At 45.9% G+C, this 14,625-nt stretch overlaps 1 protein-coding gene across 1 annotated transcript in view; it reads right to left on the reverse strand.

Annotated features, from left to right (window-relative positions):
* Clstn2 (calsyntenin 2) overlaps window positions 1-14,150 on the reverse strand; it is a 583,317-nt gene extending 569,167 nt beyond the window's left edge. Inside the window, exon 1 of the mRNA XM_076917814.1 lies at window positions 13,825-14,150. Within this exon, the coding sequence (XP_076773929.1) occupies window positions 13,825-13,939 (115 nt within the window). The 5' untranslated portion in view covers window positions 13,940-14,150. The remainder of the gene's footprint in view (window positions 1-13,824) is intronic.
* Between the last annotated feature and the right edge of the window lie 475 nt (window positions 14,151-14,625).

The following is a 14,625-nucleotide window of genomic DNA, read 5'->3' on the forward strand; positions in this document are numbered from 1 at the left end:
CTGGCTATCAGGACTTTCATAACCCCTTTTGCTGTTGCCGTGTGTGTGTGTGTGTGTGTGTGTGTGTGTGTGTGTGTGTGTGTAAGTTCACCTATCTCTAGAACATCAGAAAAATTACAGAAATTCTCTCTTTCTAAATATACTTCAAGACTTCAAGAAGGAACCAATGTGGCAGATTTGAGTTGGGAGACCAGCCTCGGAAAGAAGTATTTAGTAAGTCAAGTCAGAAGGGTGGGTGTGAGAACCCCTCCCTCCGAGCTTTTCTCCTTATTACACACAGGCTGTGTCTGTGCGGGAGCTTCCAGGAAAGACATCTTTAAATTCACAGCTCATCATCTATCATAATTGAAAATATGGTGGTGCATAAGAAATGATGTTGACTTTGGAATCAGAATGTCAACCGGGTCTTCTCATTTCAAAAATACATACATCCCTCAGCGGCCTGAAGTTACTATTAGGCTAAAATTTTTATAAACTCAACTCCAAGTCAAATATTACAAAGCTACCAAATGTCACCAAACCACTTAGTAAGAGAATGTGGTATTCCCATTAAATCAAACCATCAAATTGCATTTCGTCTCTAAGTTGCTGGATCTCTCCCTTTGGCAAAATAGTCTCATCCTTAGCAACACTTCAGTCTAATAAGGAAGGGAGAAGAAAGTTTTAATCCCAGCACTCTGGAGGCTGAGGTAGGCAGAGCTCTGTGAGTTGCTCACCAAGGCGACCTAGTGAGGCACTGTCTCAAACACAAGCAAATAAAATCAGGGGAATAGGGGAATAAATCCATTCCTAGGGATTTAAAAAAAAATCAAAATCTTCCTCCCTCTACCTTTTCAATGAAAGTATACAGAAGCTTTTCATCAACGTGACGTTTCAGTTCTGGAATGTAAGTGTTGGCCACATGTCCATCCCTTTGTTTGAGTCTACCGTCTCCTCTGTTTGCCCTAACACACTGTGGAGTTCCTCTTTCCCAACGGATGGCAACCAGAAAAAATGTATTCCAGCCAGGTTCACAGCTTCTCATTTACATTTGGTTGCAGACTTAGTCCAGATCATTTTAAATGTTTAGTTTTATATCTGACTCAAGGGAGTCACCCACTCCAAAAGAAGTGGAGAAGCAGGAGTCACCATATTGAACCACCCAAAATGTCCTCTGGTCTAAATGATGTTCCCATGCATGTATAAGAGGCTCCACCACCAGGATGCTCCTATGTGACTTAGAGGCATGAAGAGTTGTCAGCATGCACAGCCCATGCAAATCTGCATTAATGATAAAACAACTGCAGGCAGCTACACTACTGGAAGCTTCCAAATGTCCCAGTCTGTTTTTTCACCTCTTCCATAACTTTAGGGAAGGGACAAGCCTGATAAAGATCTCCTGGAGGTTTCTGAGTCCTGGGAACTTATGGAGTTACCATCTCCTTCCACGAGGAACGACCATAGACCTTGTCTCATAAGGAACTTAACTGAGTGATCATAGCTACCCTGACTCAATGCAGTGTGAGTCTGGACCAGGCTGGAGGAGACAGCTATACAATACCTGGTAAAGTCGACCTGTTTCACTTGCCCACCAGCTGGTAGTGTTTTCTTCTTTCCCACGGACAGTTCTCGGAAATGATATATTGTAAAATGTGTGTATATTTTAAGCTTTGGTATCTTGGGGTACGGGCAGGAGTGAGGAATGATTACCCACACCTGAACATCTCCACCTGAGCTCTCCTGTTCTCTTGTTGACAGAAGCCACACTGGAACAGGTCAGCTGAATGTTCTTTGTGTAGCTCTAACAGATCCAGGGTCTTCTGTCCTCTAAGAATGTAGGCACGTGTCTTGTCTTGTTCAGGTGGTACCAAAAACATTTCAACAGTTGTAAAAGTCACACTACCATCTTCCTGTCATTAGTGCCTAGATATTAGACACCTGGATGTGTTGGTGGCTATTGAATTCACAGTGGCTTGAATGACATCACTGTTGAATTCACAACAAGCACCTACTTCATTTCTTCCTTTAGTATACAGGTAGGCCTTTAGTACAGGTTGGAATACATATTGTTACATATTATTTCCTCGTACTTCCTGTATATCTCAGCTTAGGCATCATGGCTGGTTAAATTATGTACATACTTTTTTAAATGTAAATTTCATTCAGGATAATAACAGTGTCACTACAAAATATATATGGTTAAAAAAAAAAGAGAAAGAGAGACTCTTGGTTCTAAGATCCTTTCTGCTTACTTCTTGTTACACACTCTAATACTAGTAAAGCCTGCTTGATCCATGCTCCAGTCTTGGTATCCCAAGAGCGATGTTATTCCCACTTGAACCAGAGTTGTGGAATGAGAAATACACTGAGTTGGTCTGGAGCTAGCCTATGCATATGAGGAATGGTAGGGTTACCTGGAGAACAACACTTACCCGGAGAAAGGAGCAATCAATCATGGCTACCAGGAATCTACCCTCCACTACAAGCCACATATCATAGCCCACACCTTTAGTTCCTGTACCCTAGGAGAGACTGCCTATTGCCAGCTTCTGAAGACTTGAGCTTTGGTTTGATTGTGAGAAGTATTTTCCCTGTGCATAAAGTCATGTATTAATGCCCAGACTTGAACCAGCATTTCCTTAGATCCCAAAGTAAATGTTCTGGCTTCAGAGAGATTCCCGTTTGTGCATTCTGAAGACGATATATACACAAACCGGAAAGATCAGCCTCTGTTCCCTGATGCCCTAGCTGTGGGCTTAGAAATTCACAGGGCTCATTGCAAGCGGCCATCCCACTTTAATTGATAACAAAGCTTTTCCAATTAAGAACCTCATCTTTGCTTCTTTGTACACGTGCATCCGATATTACAAATTGCAAATCGTTTCTAACGATCTGTTTGGAAAGCAGGTGTGATTTATCCACTTAGGATTTGTACAGTCTGGGGATTAGACTGTACTGGAAGGCTGATGGGAACAAGGAGGACTAATGGAGCGAGGTGGGAGAACCTTGGCTCTGCAGCAGGTGATAGTCACAGCTCAATTCTCACCAGTGGGTGACAATGTTCTTCAGCAGTCTATGTGTTCTGTGCTACAGAGGACAAGTTGGGCTCAGGACACCGTGACTTCAGTGGTGGTTAACTTTACAAACAATGCTGAAGTTCACATATGCAACAGAAGATGCTGAGGACCAGGCTTCTACAGACATCTAGGCTGAGAAGGAAGTGCTGAGAGCTACACAGAAGCCAAGCCCCATGCTTCATAGTTTCCAGTAAAGAAGGAACACAATGGTGTCTTCTATCAGGACCCAACTCTGAAAGACACTCATGGCCCACCACAGCTGCCATTCAGCATGGGCAAAAGAGCCATGTTCCTAAGGATAGGCAGCTGGCCACTGCCAACCCAGTTTACATAATAGACGACTGCCCTATAGTGCCTGGAATGGGTCCTAATTTGGGGGCACAAAAGCTGTTACTACCTCCGTGTGGTTTAAACACAATCAATGCCTGCCTATCTCACAGGTCCAACCTCCACTGTCCCAGATAGGTTGCCATGAAGCTAGAGTGTTACTATGTGGATCGCAGACCCCAAACAGGGCAAGAAGAGAGCAAGTGTCATGTGCCATTATCACCTGTCAAGGTCAGAGATAATCTCCTTCCCTGTGAGATGAGGTAGAGCAGGAGGATGCCAGTGTCTTGCAGACTCTGGTCTAGAACAGGGGCAGCTCCTAATTCCCCATGTAGAAGAGAAGGCCTTTAAGCTGGAAGTGTGTACAAGGTGATGTGGCATGAAGACAGTGTTCACCACAAACCCATGTCTTTGGTGACATTGACTTGTTCTGTCCAATGGACATTGCTACAGTTTCAGAAAATGCCTTTGACTACACTGTCTAGTAGATTGAGAAGACACAACATAAAGCTATTCCGGTGACGACTCTAGTCATTATTGGTGGTGTCTTCAGGGAAGCAGCCAGAAGCAAGCCTTTGTGCCAAGTATAAGGAGATAGAGATTTTGGAGTGTTTGGTGCAGGCAGCTTTGTTTGTGGGATGGTCGGTTCTCCTAAGGTCATTTGTTTGAAAGGGAGGATGGGACAGGAGAAACACTGGATGCTGATGCAATAATTGTGCAGCCTATGGTACACTTCAGAAACAAAATGGTGGAACTTGTATTTCCTAAAAGTAACAGAAAATTTCAGAAAAAGTTATACCTCCAAAGAAAGATTGTCAGCTACTCTCTGGTTTCCATTCCCCTCCTAAGAATTATCCCATCAGGGCCGCCATTCAACTTGTGGAAAATTGGAGTTGAGAAAAGGCAAGAGATTATTCAAAGGGGGAAAGAATAGAAGTGTGATTTAAAAAAAAAAAAAACAAGAACAACATCCTTTTTCACTGCTTCTAATTAAAAAAAGAATATATATCATTGAATCATTGAAATATTTTAAATACAACTCTAAAATCAGTAATCAAAAAAATGACCATCCCGAGATTGATGCTAATGCTGAAATAATGTATAAATAATTGGATTTCCTTTGGGAAAAGAAATAAAATGAACAATAAAAAGGAAGCCAGGGAAGGCACCAGGCTCTAGTTGTCGCTTTCCTTCATTTTGATTATGAATGACCTTCGGAAAACCCACATTCCCACAAACAAAAATTACCAGAAACAAAATGCAACTAAAACACTGAAAATGCACTGTGCAGCAAATGCAGCCTTCACCCCTTCCCTAGAAGCTGGTTCCTTTCCTGAGAAGTACCTTGGCTTTCAGCTCCTGCCTCTAAATCTTATTCACCATCTCTCCCAGATAGCAAGGAAAGCCAGGGGCAATCTGACATAGAGAGAGAGACAAAGTAAAACCCTGGGACCCTGTGGGCTTCGTCTTTCCTTCCATCTAGGTTGAAAGGCCCCAAATCAGTGCTTTTCTAACTTCAGACTCACGAAAAAGAATCCTCCACATTCCAAAATTACTCCTTCTACCTTTAATTTCGTGTCTAGTCATGAGTGATTCATACTTTCAGGTTAGCCATTCCCTTAGAAGATTTGGCACCATTACTTCCAAGGCAGACTGTTAGGTGAGACTTACTGCATTTCAAAGAGGCATCATTTGTAGAATGTAGTCTAACCCATCCCTAAGCAAGTGCTTTTAAGGTATAAGAGCTTGAAGGGTCAAAAAGAGTTAGAAAGGGAACTGCTACCAAACCCATACACACTCAAGCTGGGGAAATGTTCAATCTCCCTGTGCATGTTTACAACCTTCTAAACCACAAGACCCTCCATTCCCTTCCTTTCCCCATGAGTGTAGCCATCCTCAGGAGCCTTTGCAATTACAGAAAGACTTCCAAACACCAGGAGTCTTATGGATGATGGGGTAATTCTACTGGCAAGCTACAGCTTGAGACCCAGCTATCCATTCAGTACACTAGCCCTGAGAAATGGGTAACTGAGCTCATTGGGTGAGCTCAATGGCTGGTGGATCCTCCTCTTCATTCTAGCAGATGAAGGAATAGAAATCTTGTCCCTCCCCAGGACCAACTGAAGCAGAAACCTGGATCATGAAGTTTAAGCCTCACCCTTGCCTTTATCTGCTCCTTACTTCTTCTCCACTGAACTTCCAATGTCTTGATGAAGAGTCCATCCCTTAAATCCAGATGGTCAAGTACAGGGAGTGGAAGAGAATCAGTGTTCTGACCCCAAAGAAGAATGTGGGAGGAGCTAAGGTGGGAGGAGTAAAGAGGGGAAGAGGAACAGGAAGAGGAGAAGCTAGAGAAGGCAGTGATGTAGGAGAATGAAGGGACAAAGAGGTATGGAGAGCAGTCCTGGGTAACAATTTATATCTAGGTTAGTTAATTAGGAAATACCTCTAATTGTATGGGCATATTGTTATTGAGCATTACCAAACATATAAAGCCTTTGATTAATATTTAAACATTAGAGTCTCATTTCCTACAGGGCCCATGTGGATGGCTGGATGGTCTGGGCACAGCCCAGCCTTTCGGGAACAGAGTGGAAGACTGGCAGAGCCATCTCCCACACTGGTGTCTCATGGGTGGCAGGGCCGTGTCTCTGGCCACCTGAGCCAGTGGTCTGAGCCAAGCAGCTGCGTATTTTGCTCGTGGCCACAGGCCTTGCCTAGTCAGGAACATGGCGGGCCCCATATCGCAAGACAGATGGGTGCCGCCATTTTAAATATCTCCCTGAATTTTCCCATAAGGCCTCAGGCTCTACCTGCACCCATTTGAACAGACTCCATCCCTCACCAAACCTAGAGTTGATGGGGTATACCTTACTCAATAAACCAGAAGTTTCTTTGCAACATTTGGCCTAAGAATGAAGCAGAAGTGTCTCTAGCTTTAGATATAGGGTGCTAAGTGGTTCCTGGCAGCAGGAGTGAGAAATCGTGAATACCTACCCATGTTCTCAAGCTCTGGAAGCCCAAAGAAACTGCTGCTCAAAGGAATCATAAATAATACATCCTAAGGCAGGGACTTCAATATTTTTTGAAGGGTTTCCTTTCTCCTCCCTTCCAACTTTGATATATGAACTTACTTAACAAGGGTCTGGGGAGGGTTAATTGAATTAATATATGTAAAGTGCTTTAAGTTTGAGGAGAATGCACAATATAAATGGAAGTGTCACTAAAAAGGTTAATCTAATTTACATCTAACACTTTCAGTTCATGGTGTTAATGAACTATATCCTTTTAGAGAGTGATTAATTTATAGAAATGTGATTATTTTTCCTAATGCTATATATGGGTCAGCTTCTCCTATTGCTATAGCTAACTTTATAGGAAAACTCAACATTTTATAAATTAAGATAATAAATCAAATGCTCCTGTAATGGTTATAGTTCATTAATTACAAGGAGACATGCATTAGATTAACATTTATCTGTTTTAATTAATTTGCTGCAATGCAGTTATCCATGAAAATTGGGAAAATGCTTGACATAATATTAACAGTTTTTGCTGGTATTTTGCTGAAAATTCTGGGCTTGGCACAGCTGTATTCAATGTGTGACCACAGGGAGCATCGGCAGTGTGGCACATGCATCAGAGAACTGGAGAGGGACTCCTCGCTAAATTCAAACTTCAGAAAATATAATTAACTGAGTCTACAAGACAAGATGAAGGGAGAAAGATCTAAGGCTTTGTTTGGGGGCCTGGAGTCCCAAAGTCTCAAAACAAATTTCTTAAATATGATCTCTTAATTTCTTTAGCTACTTTACCCTTTCAGAGGACATGCAGAGCTATCTATCTGGATATCTGGAACTTTTGAGGTAGAGAAAATGGGCACCATGGATATCCTTCCTGCTTACAGAAAATCAGATGCCCAGAGGCTCTGAGCCTAGAGACCATCCCAGCTCATTTGTGAATCCAGACCATGAGAACTGAAAACCAAAGGCTTTCCCTCACACCCCACAGTGGCTTCTACACGGAATTAAGTGAAGGCTGCACATTTAACCACATACTAAAACAGACATTGTGGAGAGTGGCGGAAGACACGGACATGATGTGCTTTTATTTTAAATAGGCAATTTTCACATGACGACTCAATGCAACAACTCCAGAGAGAGAAGTCAGAATCTTGGCTGATTAAACATTCTCAGATACAGCGAGGACAGTGTCTGCAGGCTCCAAGTCCAATTTAAGGTAGCATCATCAAGGTCTGACTCCTTCGCACATTTTAGTGTGTGGCTAATGTCCTGATTCATTGGGAATTTTAAGCCCCTAAGAAGCAGAAGCTGTGAGTTGACAGGAGAAAGGCCAGGCCAAACTCAGGAAGTAGCTCTGAGGTGCATGGCTGAGTCTTGGAGGGATTTTAAGTGCTCTGAGAGGCACACTCTTGAATACAGTGCCTAGCAACAGTCTCAAAGGGATGAGTCGCACATTTCCCTTTAGAGATCCACGGTCACAGTCTTCTATGGAAACAGGAAGATGACATGCATTTTGAAGGCAGAGAAAACATGGGAGAGAAAAGCCCCCACCAGAGAGGAGATCATCAGGAGAAGCAGGAGGGCACAATCAAACACCATCCACATTAGAAACTCCGGAGCTCTTTAAAGAAAAGCTCCTTCTTAAAGACAGTTGCTGCAGACCCTTGGTAAGGAGTGGTCCAGGAACCAGCTTTCTCTGCTTGAGGAAGAGCAAGCTAGGGAATGCTTTGGGGGAAGGAGACAAACCAGGCTCACTCCAAATCAAGAAAGAGGGCTAAGACTCGGGCAGCAATTTTGAAGGATTCTCAGAACAGCATTACTTTTAGGTCCCATAGGGCCTCTCTGATCTCTCTCGGGACATCCTTCAAGTTCACCTGCAAATCACTCTGCTAAGTGAGGCTGCCAGCAGGGAATCCATGCTGGTCATACTGTTCTGAGTTGGGAATTTCAGTCCTGCTGCCTCTGTGAGACCTTGAACAAATTCAAATCTTCCTTGGAGCTTCTTCTGATCCCTGCTCCTAGAGTCCATACATAAAATTGTGGCAAGCGCTTTAAGACAGCATCAGAAAGGTAGCATGCTTTCAATATTCTGTCAGCTCTGGAGCCTGGATGCAGGCAGGCAGTGGTGTCAGTGCTGTGTGAGCTTGCTCTTCACCTTTGTCAGTCCACCAGCCAAGGGCCTTCCCGACTTTGCATTCGTCCTGCACTCACCCCTATCTACTCACCCAGTCTCTACTTACCCATCAAGACTCCTCTCACTTTCTCCATTAAGCTTCCCTGACTTCTAACCTTGTCAATTTCCTCCTCTCTTGTAGGTCTTTGGGGCTCTAAGAACAATCTACCTCTTGCTTTGGAGTTTGTGTTATTGTCTTGATTCTTCTCAGATATGAAAATGGAAGCCAGAAACCGTACTGACTGCTCAGGCTAAACAACAGAGCATACTTGGATAATTCTAACTCCAGTCACCGGCATCCTTCTGACCTCCTGTCTGTATCTTCCGCCACACCTCCGTCCTCTGCTCTGCAGAATGCCAGTGGCTTCAGTTCAGTGGTTTCCAAGGCCTCCCAGTGGTCTTTCCTGAAAACCTAATTTTCCGATGGAACCATTTCCACAGGGTCCAATTATTGAGGGCTAAGTAATGATGAAAAGCTGTCTTTCGGTCATCATGGTTTGGGTCACCCTCATCCCTGAAAGTACAAATCATCTCAGATGCTGGGCATACCATTGATGAAAAGGACCACTTATCTGCTGTCTGGGACTGCAAGCTGGGAGGCAAGTAGCAACCTGGCTGATGATCTGCTTTTATAAGCCAAATCACACCACATGAGTTACTCCTCCAGAAGCCAGAGCCTCCCACATCGCTGGTGCTTGCACATAGAGATACACTTGTTTATTTATGTGTGTATAACATGCTCCCAAACCTTACTCTCAGCTCCTTCTGCACTAAGTTTCAGGCAAGCCATTAAAAGGTAGTTGCAAAGGCATTCATAGAGCCATAAAGGATGAAGGAGGTATCACAAGTTACACCAAATGTGTGTATGTGCATGTGTGTTTGTATGTATATGTGGTATTTGCTCATACATGCACAGTCCTCATACAAATGGAAATTAAAAGACAGAGAGAATTGAGTTTTAGCTGATTAGACAAAGCTATTCCATTTCAAAGAAGTCAGACAAGGAAAGTTTCACCAAGTCTTGGCTACTACTAGAACCAGGTTTTTGAGGATTGATAATTAAAGTTAGTGTGTATTCCGTGTCCTTTACGCCACAATCTAAAACAGAAGCTTTCTGAATACTGCTATGACAACCAGCTTGCAAGACAGGGCTCGGTAGCCCCACTTTATAGATGTGGAAACCAAAGCTCAAAAGATTAATTCATTTGCCTAATATCATCTAATGAGAGAATAACTGGGCCAAGATTCAAAGTCAAGTTTCTCTGGAAAAATCTAAACTGTCTATGTCAAAAAAAAAAAAAAAAAAAAAAGGATACCATCCCGGATTGCATGCAGGTGTGCACACTCCTGACTGCTTATCACACAACTGAAGGCCAGCCCAAGCAATACAGAGAAGCTCTAACACCCACAGATCAGTCTGGGATCAGGCAAGGAAACATCAGCACGCCTGAGGCAGAGTTATGCCTTTCTGGAAAGGGTTCATTGCAAGAAAGTTCCTAGAGAAGGCCATGCCGCCATGTGATCACACTTGGGTAATAATGAGAACGAAGCTGAGGAAGACCTTCTAACTGTAAGACCAGAGGTGACTAGGGATAGAGTATTCTCTGGTTCAATGCTGAGAAATGTTTGTGCCTTTGTGTTTCAGCTGGAGAGGTAACTATGGCCCGTTTAAGAGCCACATGCTACTTGCCCAAGATGACTGAATACAATTCTCCTCAGGAATGCACGTCACCCTTCAGGACAGATGGTGCAATGTGTAATATTGAACAGTATTCAAAGGTGTTTTCCAGTCTATGGACGAAAGAATAATGCTAATTCCTTGAGCCAGAACACTGGTCTCCACAGGTACTGTAAGGCCCCCACGAAGGGAGGACCTCACCCAAGACTAGGGAATTCGAGGCCACCCATTAACCCACAAGACACTGAACTTGATGCAATCAGCAAGAGGTATATTTTAATTAGTATACTGAGGTCAAGACCTGTAGCCCACACAGGGGCAGTGGGGTCTGACCCCGGAGCTTTGGAGACAGAGAAAATTTAAAGCCAAAAACCACAACTCAGGGGGGGGAACCACAACCCATGGGGAGTGAAGGAGGGCTATTAGAGAGCACCTGTGGAAAGTATCAGCCCATTATTCAGTTTGTGACAGGGTACAAGGAAGAGTCATGGGGGAACATTTTGTATAGGCTATTCTCTAAGAGCCTGTACGTAATCAGCCATCTATCTTGTGGTCAGCCAAGTTCCTGAAACACAGAGCTCACGACCAAGCTGACCTGCGCTCTTGGTTCTGCTTAGGCTGCTAGGAGTTTTTGAAAATTCTTAACCCTTTATCAGTTCAAGCAAGATCTGATTCTACCTCACACACAGGCCTGTTTACATACATGCTCACCAGGTGGGCCTGTAGTAACTGACAGTCTAGACTCAAGGGCTGTGCTGAGTGATCTCTATGCCTGGAGTCTGGCACCTAGAAAGAGAATGCATACTGAGCCCTTGAGGTTGTGAGACCACTGGCATTTTATTAAATTTAGTGTAAACCTTCAGGTAACTGTCTGGAGTTCATCATCTTTCTCTGATACATTGTGCCTTTCTCTAGAACAATCCCCAAGCATTGCTTATAGTATATGTGTATATAACCTGGTCGTTTTAAGGAATCCAAGAAGCGATTGTTTTTTTATGTGTTTCCTAGGCATAGGAGGATGAAGAAGCAGCTCTAACTGCCCGGCTACTTTATCATGTCTGCTTCTGGAACACAGTTGCACTGGAAGCTCAGCATTAGGTGAAAAACCCCAGCAGTGGTCAGGAGTTAGCGTCTAGGTTCCCTGCAGCAAGAAGTAAGAAATGCAAAGGCAGAACACATTGCTATACAGACCCACCATCTCACAGGTGTTCGAGACCAGGAGAGCACTTGTAAACAGTTGTGCAGAGGGTGTGTACAGCTCAGAAGGTCTGCGCCACTCAGCTAGGCAGCTTCGTGCACACTCCGGCTTGTCTTCTTTCTACCTGTGAACTCAGAAGTGCACCGAGAAAGACAGCAATCCCTCCATTTAGTCTCTCTCACTGAGAGAGCCCTCTTGAGTCTTCTCCTTTTTGGTGGTGGGAATAGAAACAATAGAAACCTTAAGAACGGCGCTATTGGAGGCAGTGTGTGTTACATACAAAACTCAGTTTTATTGTTCCTCTCAAATAGTCCTCAGGGATTATATGATTTAGAAATGTAAACTTCAAGTGCATTGAAATAAAGAAAGTCTGCCCTGTAAATGTTAAATAAACTGTTATAATAAATGTGTCTGTTGTGACCAAATATTACTTGTTTCTAAATAAATAAATAAATAAATAAATAAATAAATATGCTCTTTGCAGCCCCCTTGTGGTTTGAAGGGGAAGGACAAGGAGAATCCAGAGTAGTTCCCATTCTCAAGGCCAATAAACTTTTACAGTAGAATGACAAACGGCTTTAAACGTGAAGTGGATCTATTCTAAGTGAAGAAAATTACGGATCTCGATTATTTTATATATAATTATTCACGTAATCTAGATCCATGGAAGCCTACATTTGTTGTTGATTTCTGTTCTCTCCTGCTCCTCTCATTTCCCGTTCTCAGAAAACTCAGCCATGTGTTACACACAAAGTTCTCTTCCCAAATTACTCCTTCCCCAATCCTTACCCACTGTGAGCTCTCTACTTGCAGCAATGTGATAGACGACCTCGGAAGAATGAAATCTGCCTGCCTATCAAAGTGTCCATACTGGAAGGAGAACAGACTGTTTGGACACTCGTTTACCAGAACAACAGCATATCACATTGGTCCTTTCATACAGATAATCTTTTATCATACCACTTTTAAAAAGACATTTTCGTGATGAATTTTTGAGAACAAAAGAAGAAAGAAAGACAGAAACTCCGTGTTAAGGAATGAGGAGAGGTGAACGTTAGAAGGACACCTGTGCATAAAATCATTTCCAGATTATGTCACCAGAAATTAATAGATTAAAAAGAATAGGAATACATCTCTTCGCAAATTTATCACGCAAATAACAGGAGAGGCAGCTCTCAAAGTCCAGACAAGGCAAATGGAGTGGCCTGCTTCCCCAACTCCCCAGTCTCCGGAGAGATCCAAGCTGCTGTGAGTTCCATCCCAGCTGGGCTAGCAAGCCTCTAAATCAAGCTGTCTCTACGTGTGAATGTTTTTCCAACAAGGACAAAAACTCTGTCTTCAAAATATCGCCAGACAGAATTCCAAGGACCACATATTCCCCGTTCACCTGGCAGAAACCAAAAAGCACGCCCTCCTCGTCAACAGCGCAGAGAATCAACAAGTTACCACTTAAGCCAAGCGCTCCATCCAGCAATCGGCTACAGCCTCCCTGAGCCCACCATCATCCACCCAAATTCGGCTCCTGTGATGCTTCCCAACCTTCGGCTACCGCGTGACCTTCTGTTCCAGACGCGCCCTCCAGATGCGGGCTCCCCAACCTGCGCTTCTCCTAGCGCTCCCAGACAGCTGTCAAAGTCTGGGGCTTTCCTGGCTTCTAGGTTCCCTGATAACGCCAGCGTTCAGGAGAATCTTGGAGGATTAGAGAGGTCAAGATCAATTAGAAAGACCAGAAAGGAGCTCTGGGCTCGGAGACTCGGACCTCCGGGGAAAAAAAGCAGAGTGTGAGCCGCAGTAGGAACCATCACATCCCGCGCTTCTTCCGGACTCTGCCCATCTTGAGGGCGTGCGTTCCCAGGGGAGCCAGAGCCCGCGCTGCGGAGCCTGCGGAGCGCCAGGGTGCGGGCAAGGCTTTCAGGAGCCTACAAGTTCCCACGCCATCCCCAAGCTGGAGTGCGGGTCCAGCTCCGCTCGCTCCTTTGAAGACGCCCCTGGTTCTTTCCCCCAAGGCAGAAGCAGACAGACACCTGCTTCACCCACCCACCCCCAGCCCCGCTACAGCGTCCATGTCCTGCCTTGCTCCAAGCATCCCTGAGTCAAGTCTGCGATGCTCCCACCCCAGCACACAGGGCCCCCAAAGTTCTCTGTACTCCATAGACCTCCCCTTCTCCTTGGTGCCAGGACCCCGCCCAGAGGTTGGGCTGGAGAACCCCTTGGGTCCACAGCTTAGGGCGCTGACTTCGAGGACTGTGGGCGCAGAAGCCGAAGCTGCCACAAGAAAGGGTGGGTGTTGCACGCGTAAGTCTGGGGTCTGCACCCTCGAGCCCGCCCTGCCTCCTTCCTAAAGAGGAACAAACTTCCCCAGCACCCACCTTTCGCCGCGAGGAGGCGGCGCCGCCGGCTGTCCCCGCCGTCGCCGCTGCCGCCGCCGCTCCCTACGCCCAGAGCCAGCAGGAGCGGCACCAAGCACAGCCTCCCCGGCAGCATCCTCGCCGCCTGAGCCGCCACGGAGCTGCTGCCGACGCCTACCGCCCGCGCCGGCCTCGCCTGCCGGTGTCCGCCGGTGTCCGCCGGTGCCTGCCGCGCCGCCTCGCTGTAGCTGCCGGGTGCGCTTCAGGAGCCGCCGCCGCCGCCCTCACCCACCGCCTTCGTTGCCCTTCGCCGCGCCGCTCGCTCGCCGGCAACAGCAGCACTCACTGGCGCGGACCCGGAGCGGCTCCGGCGCTCACCCCGGGACGGCTCGTGACGTCAGGGAGGGAGGGAGGTGGCTCGTGCATATTCATGAGACGCGGACATTGGCGCGGGGTTGCGCGCTACCCCGCCTCGCAGCTCCGGCCCCCAACTTTCCTCAGCCATCCCCTTTGCCGCTCGCTCGCGTGATCCGGCTCGGTCAGGCACCGGCTCCGGGGGGTACCCTTGCGGGAGGCTCCGGGGGAGCCTTAGGGCCTGGTGTCCCTCCTGCAGCTCTTCAAACTGCAGCCGCGAGGCACTGAGAGCGCCACCACTAAGTGATCACCCGCAGCCTGGGGATCTTCTGTCGAGACGCAGACGAACCTACGGTGAGGCGCCCTTTGAGCCGACATCCCTGTGGAGGGGCCAGGATGGTATCTCTACGGGGCCTGCCCTTGGCTATGGTCTAGGGATGGACGCTCTATGCCGCCTGGTCTGGGGAG

The sequence above is a fragment of the Arvicanthis niloticus genome, chromosome 21 (genome assembly GCF_011762505.2).
Source record: "Arvicanthis niloticus isolate mArvNil1 chromosome 21, mArvNil1.pat.X, whole genome shotgun sequence".
Classification (NCBI taxonomy): domain Eukaryota; kingdom Metazoa; phylum Chordata; class Mammalia; order Rodentia; family Muridae; genus Arvicanthis; species Arvicanthis niloticus.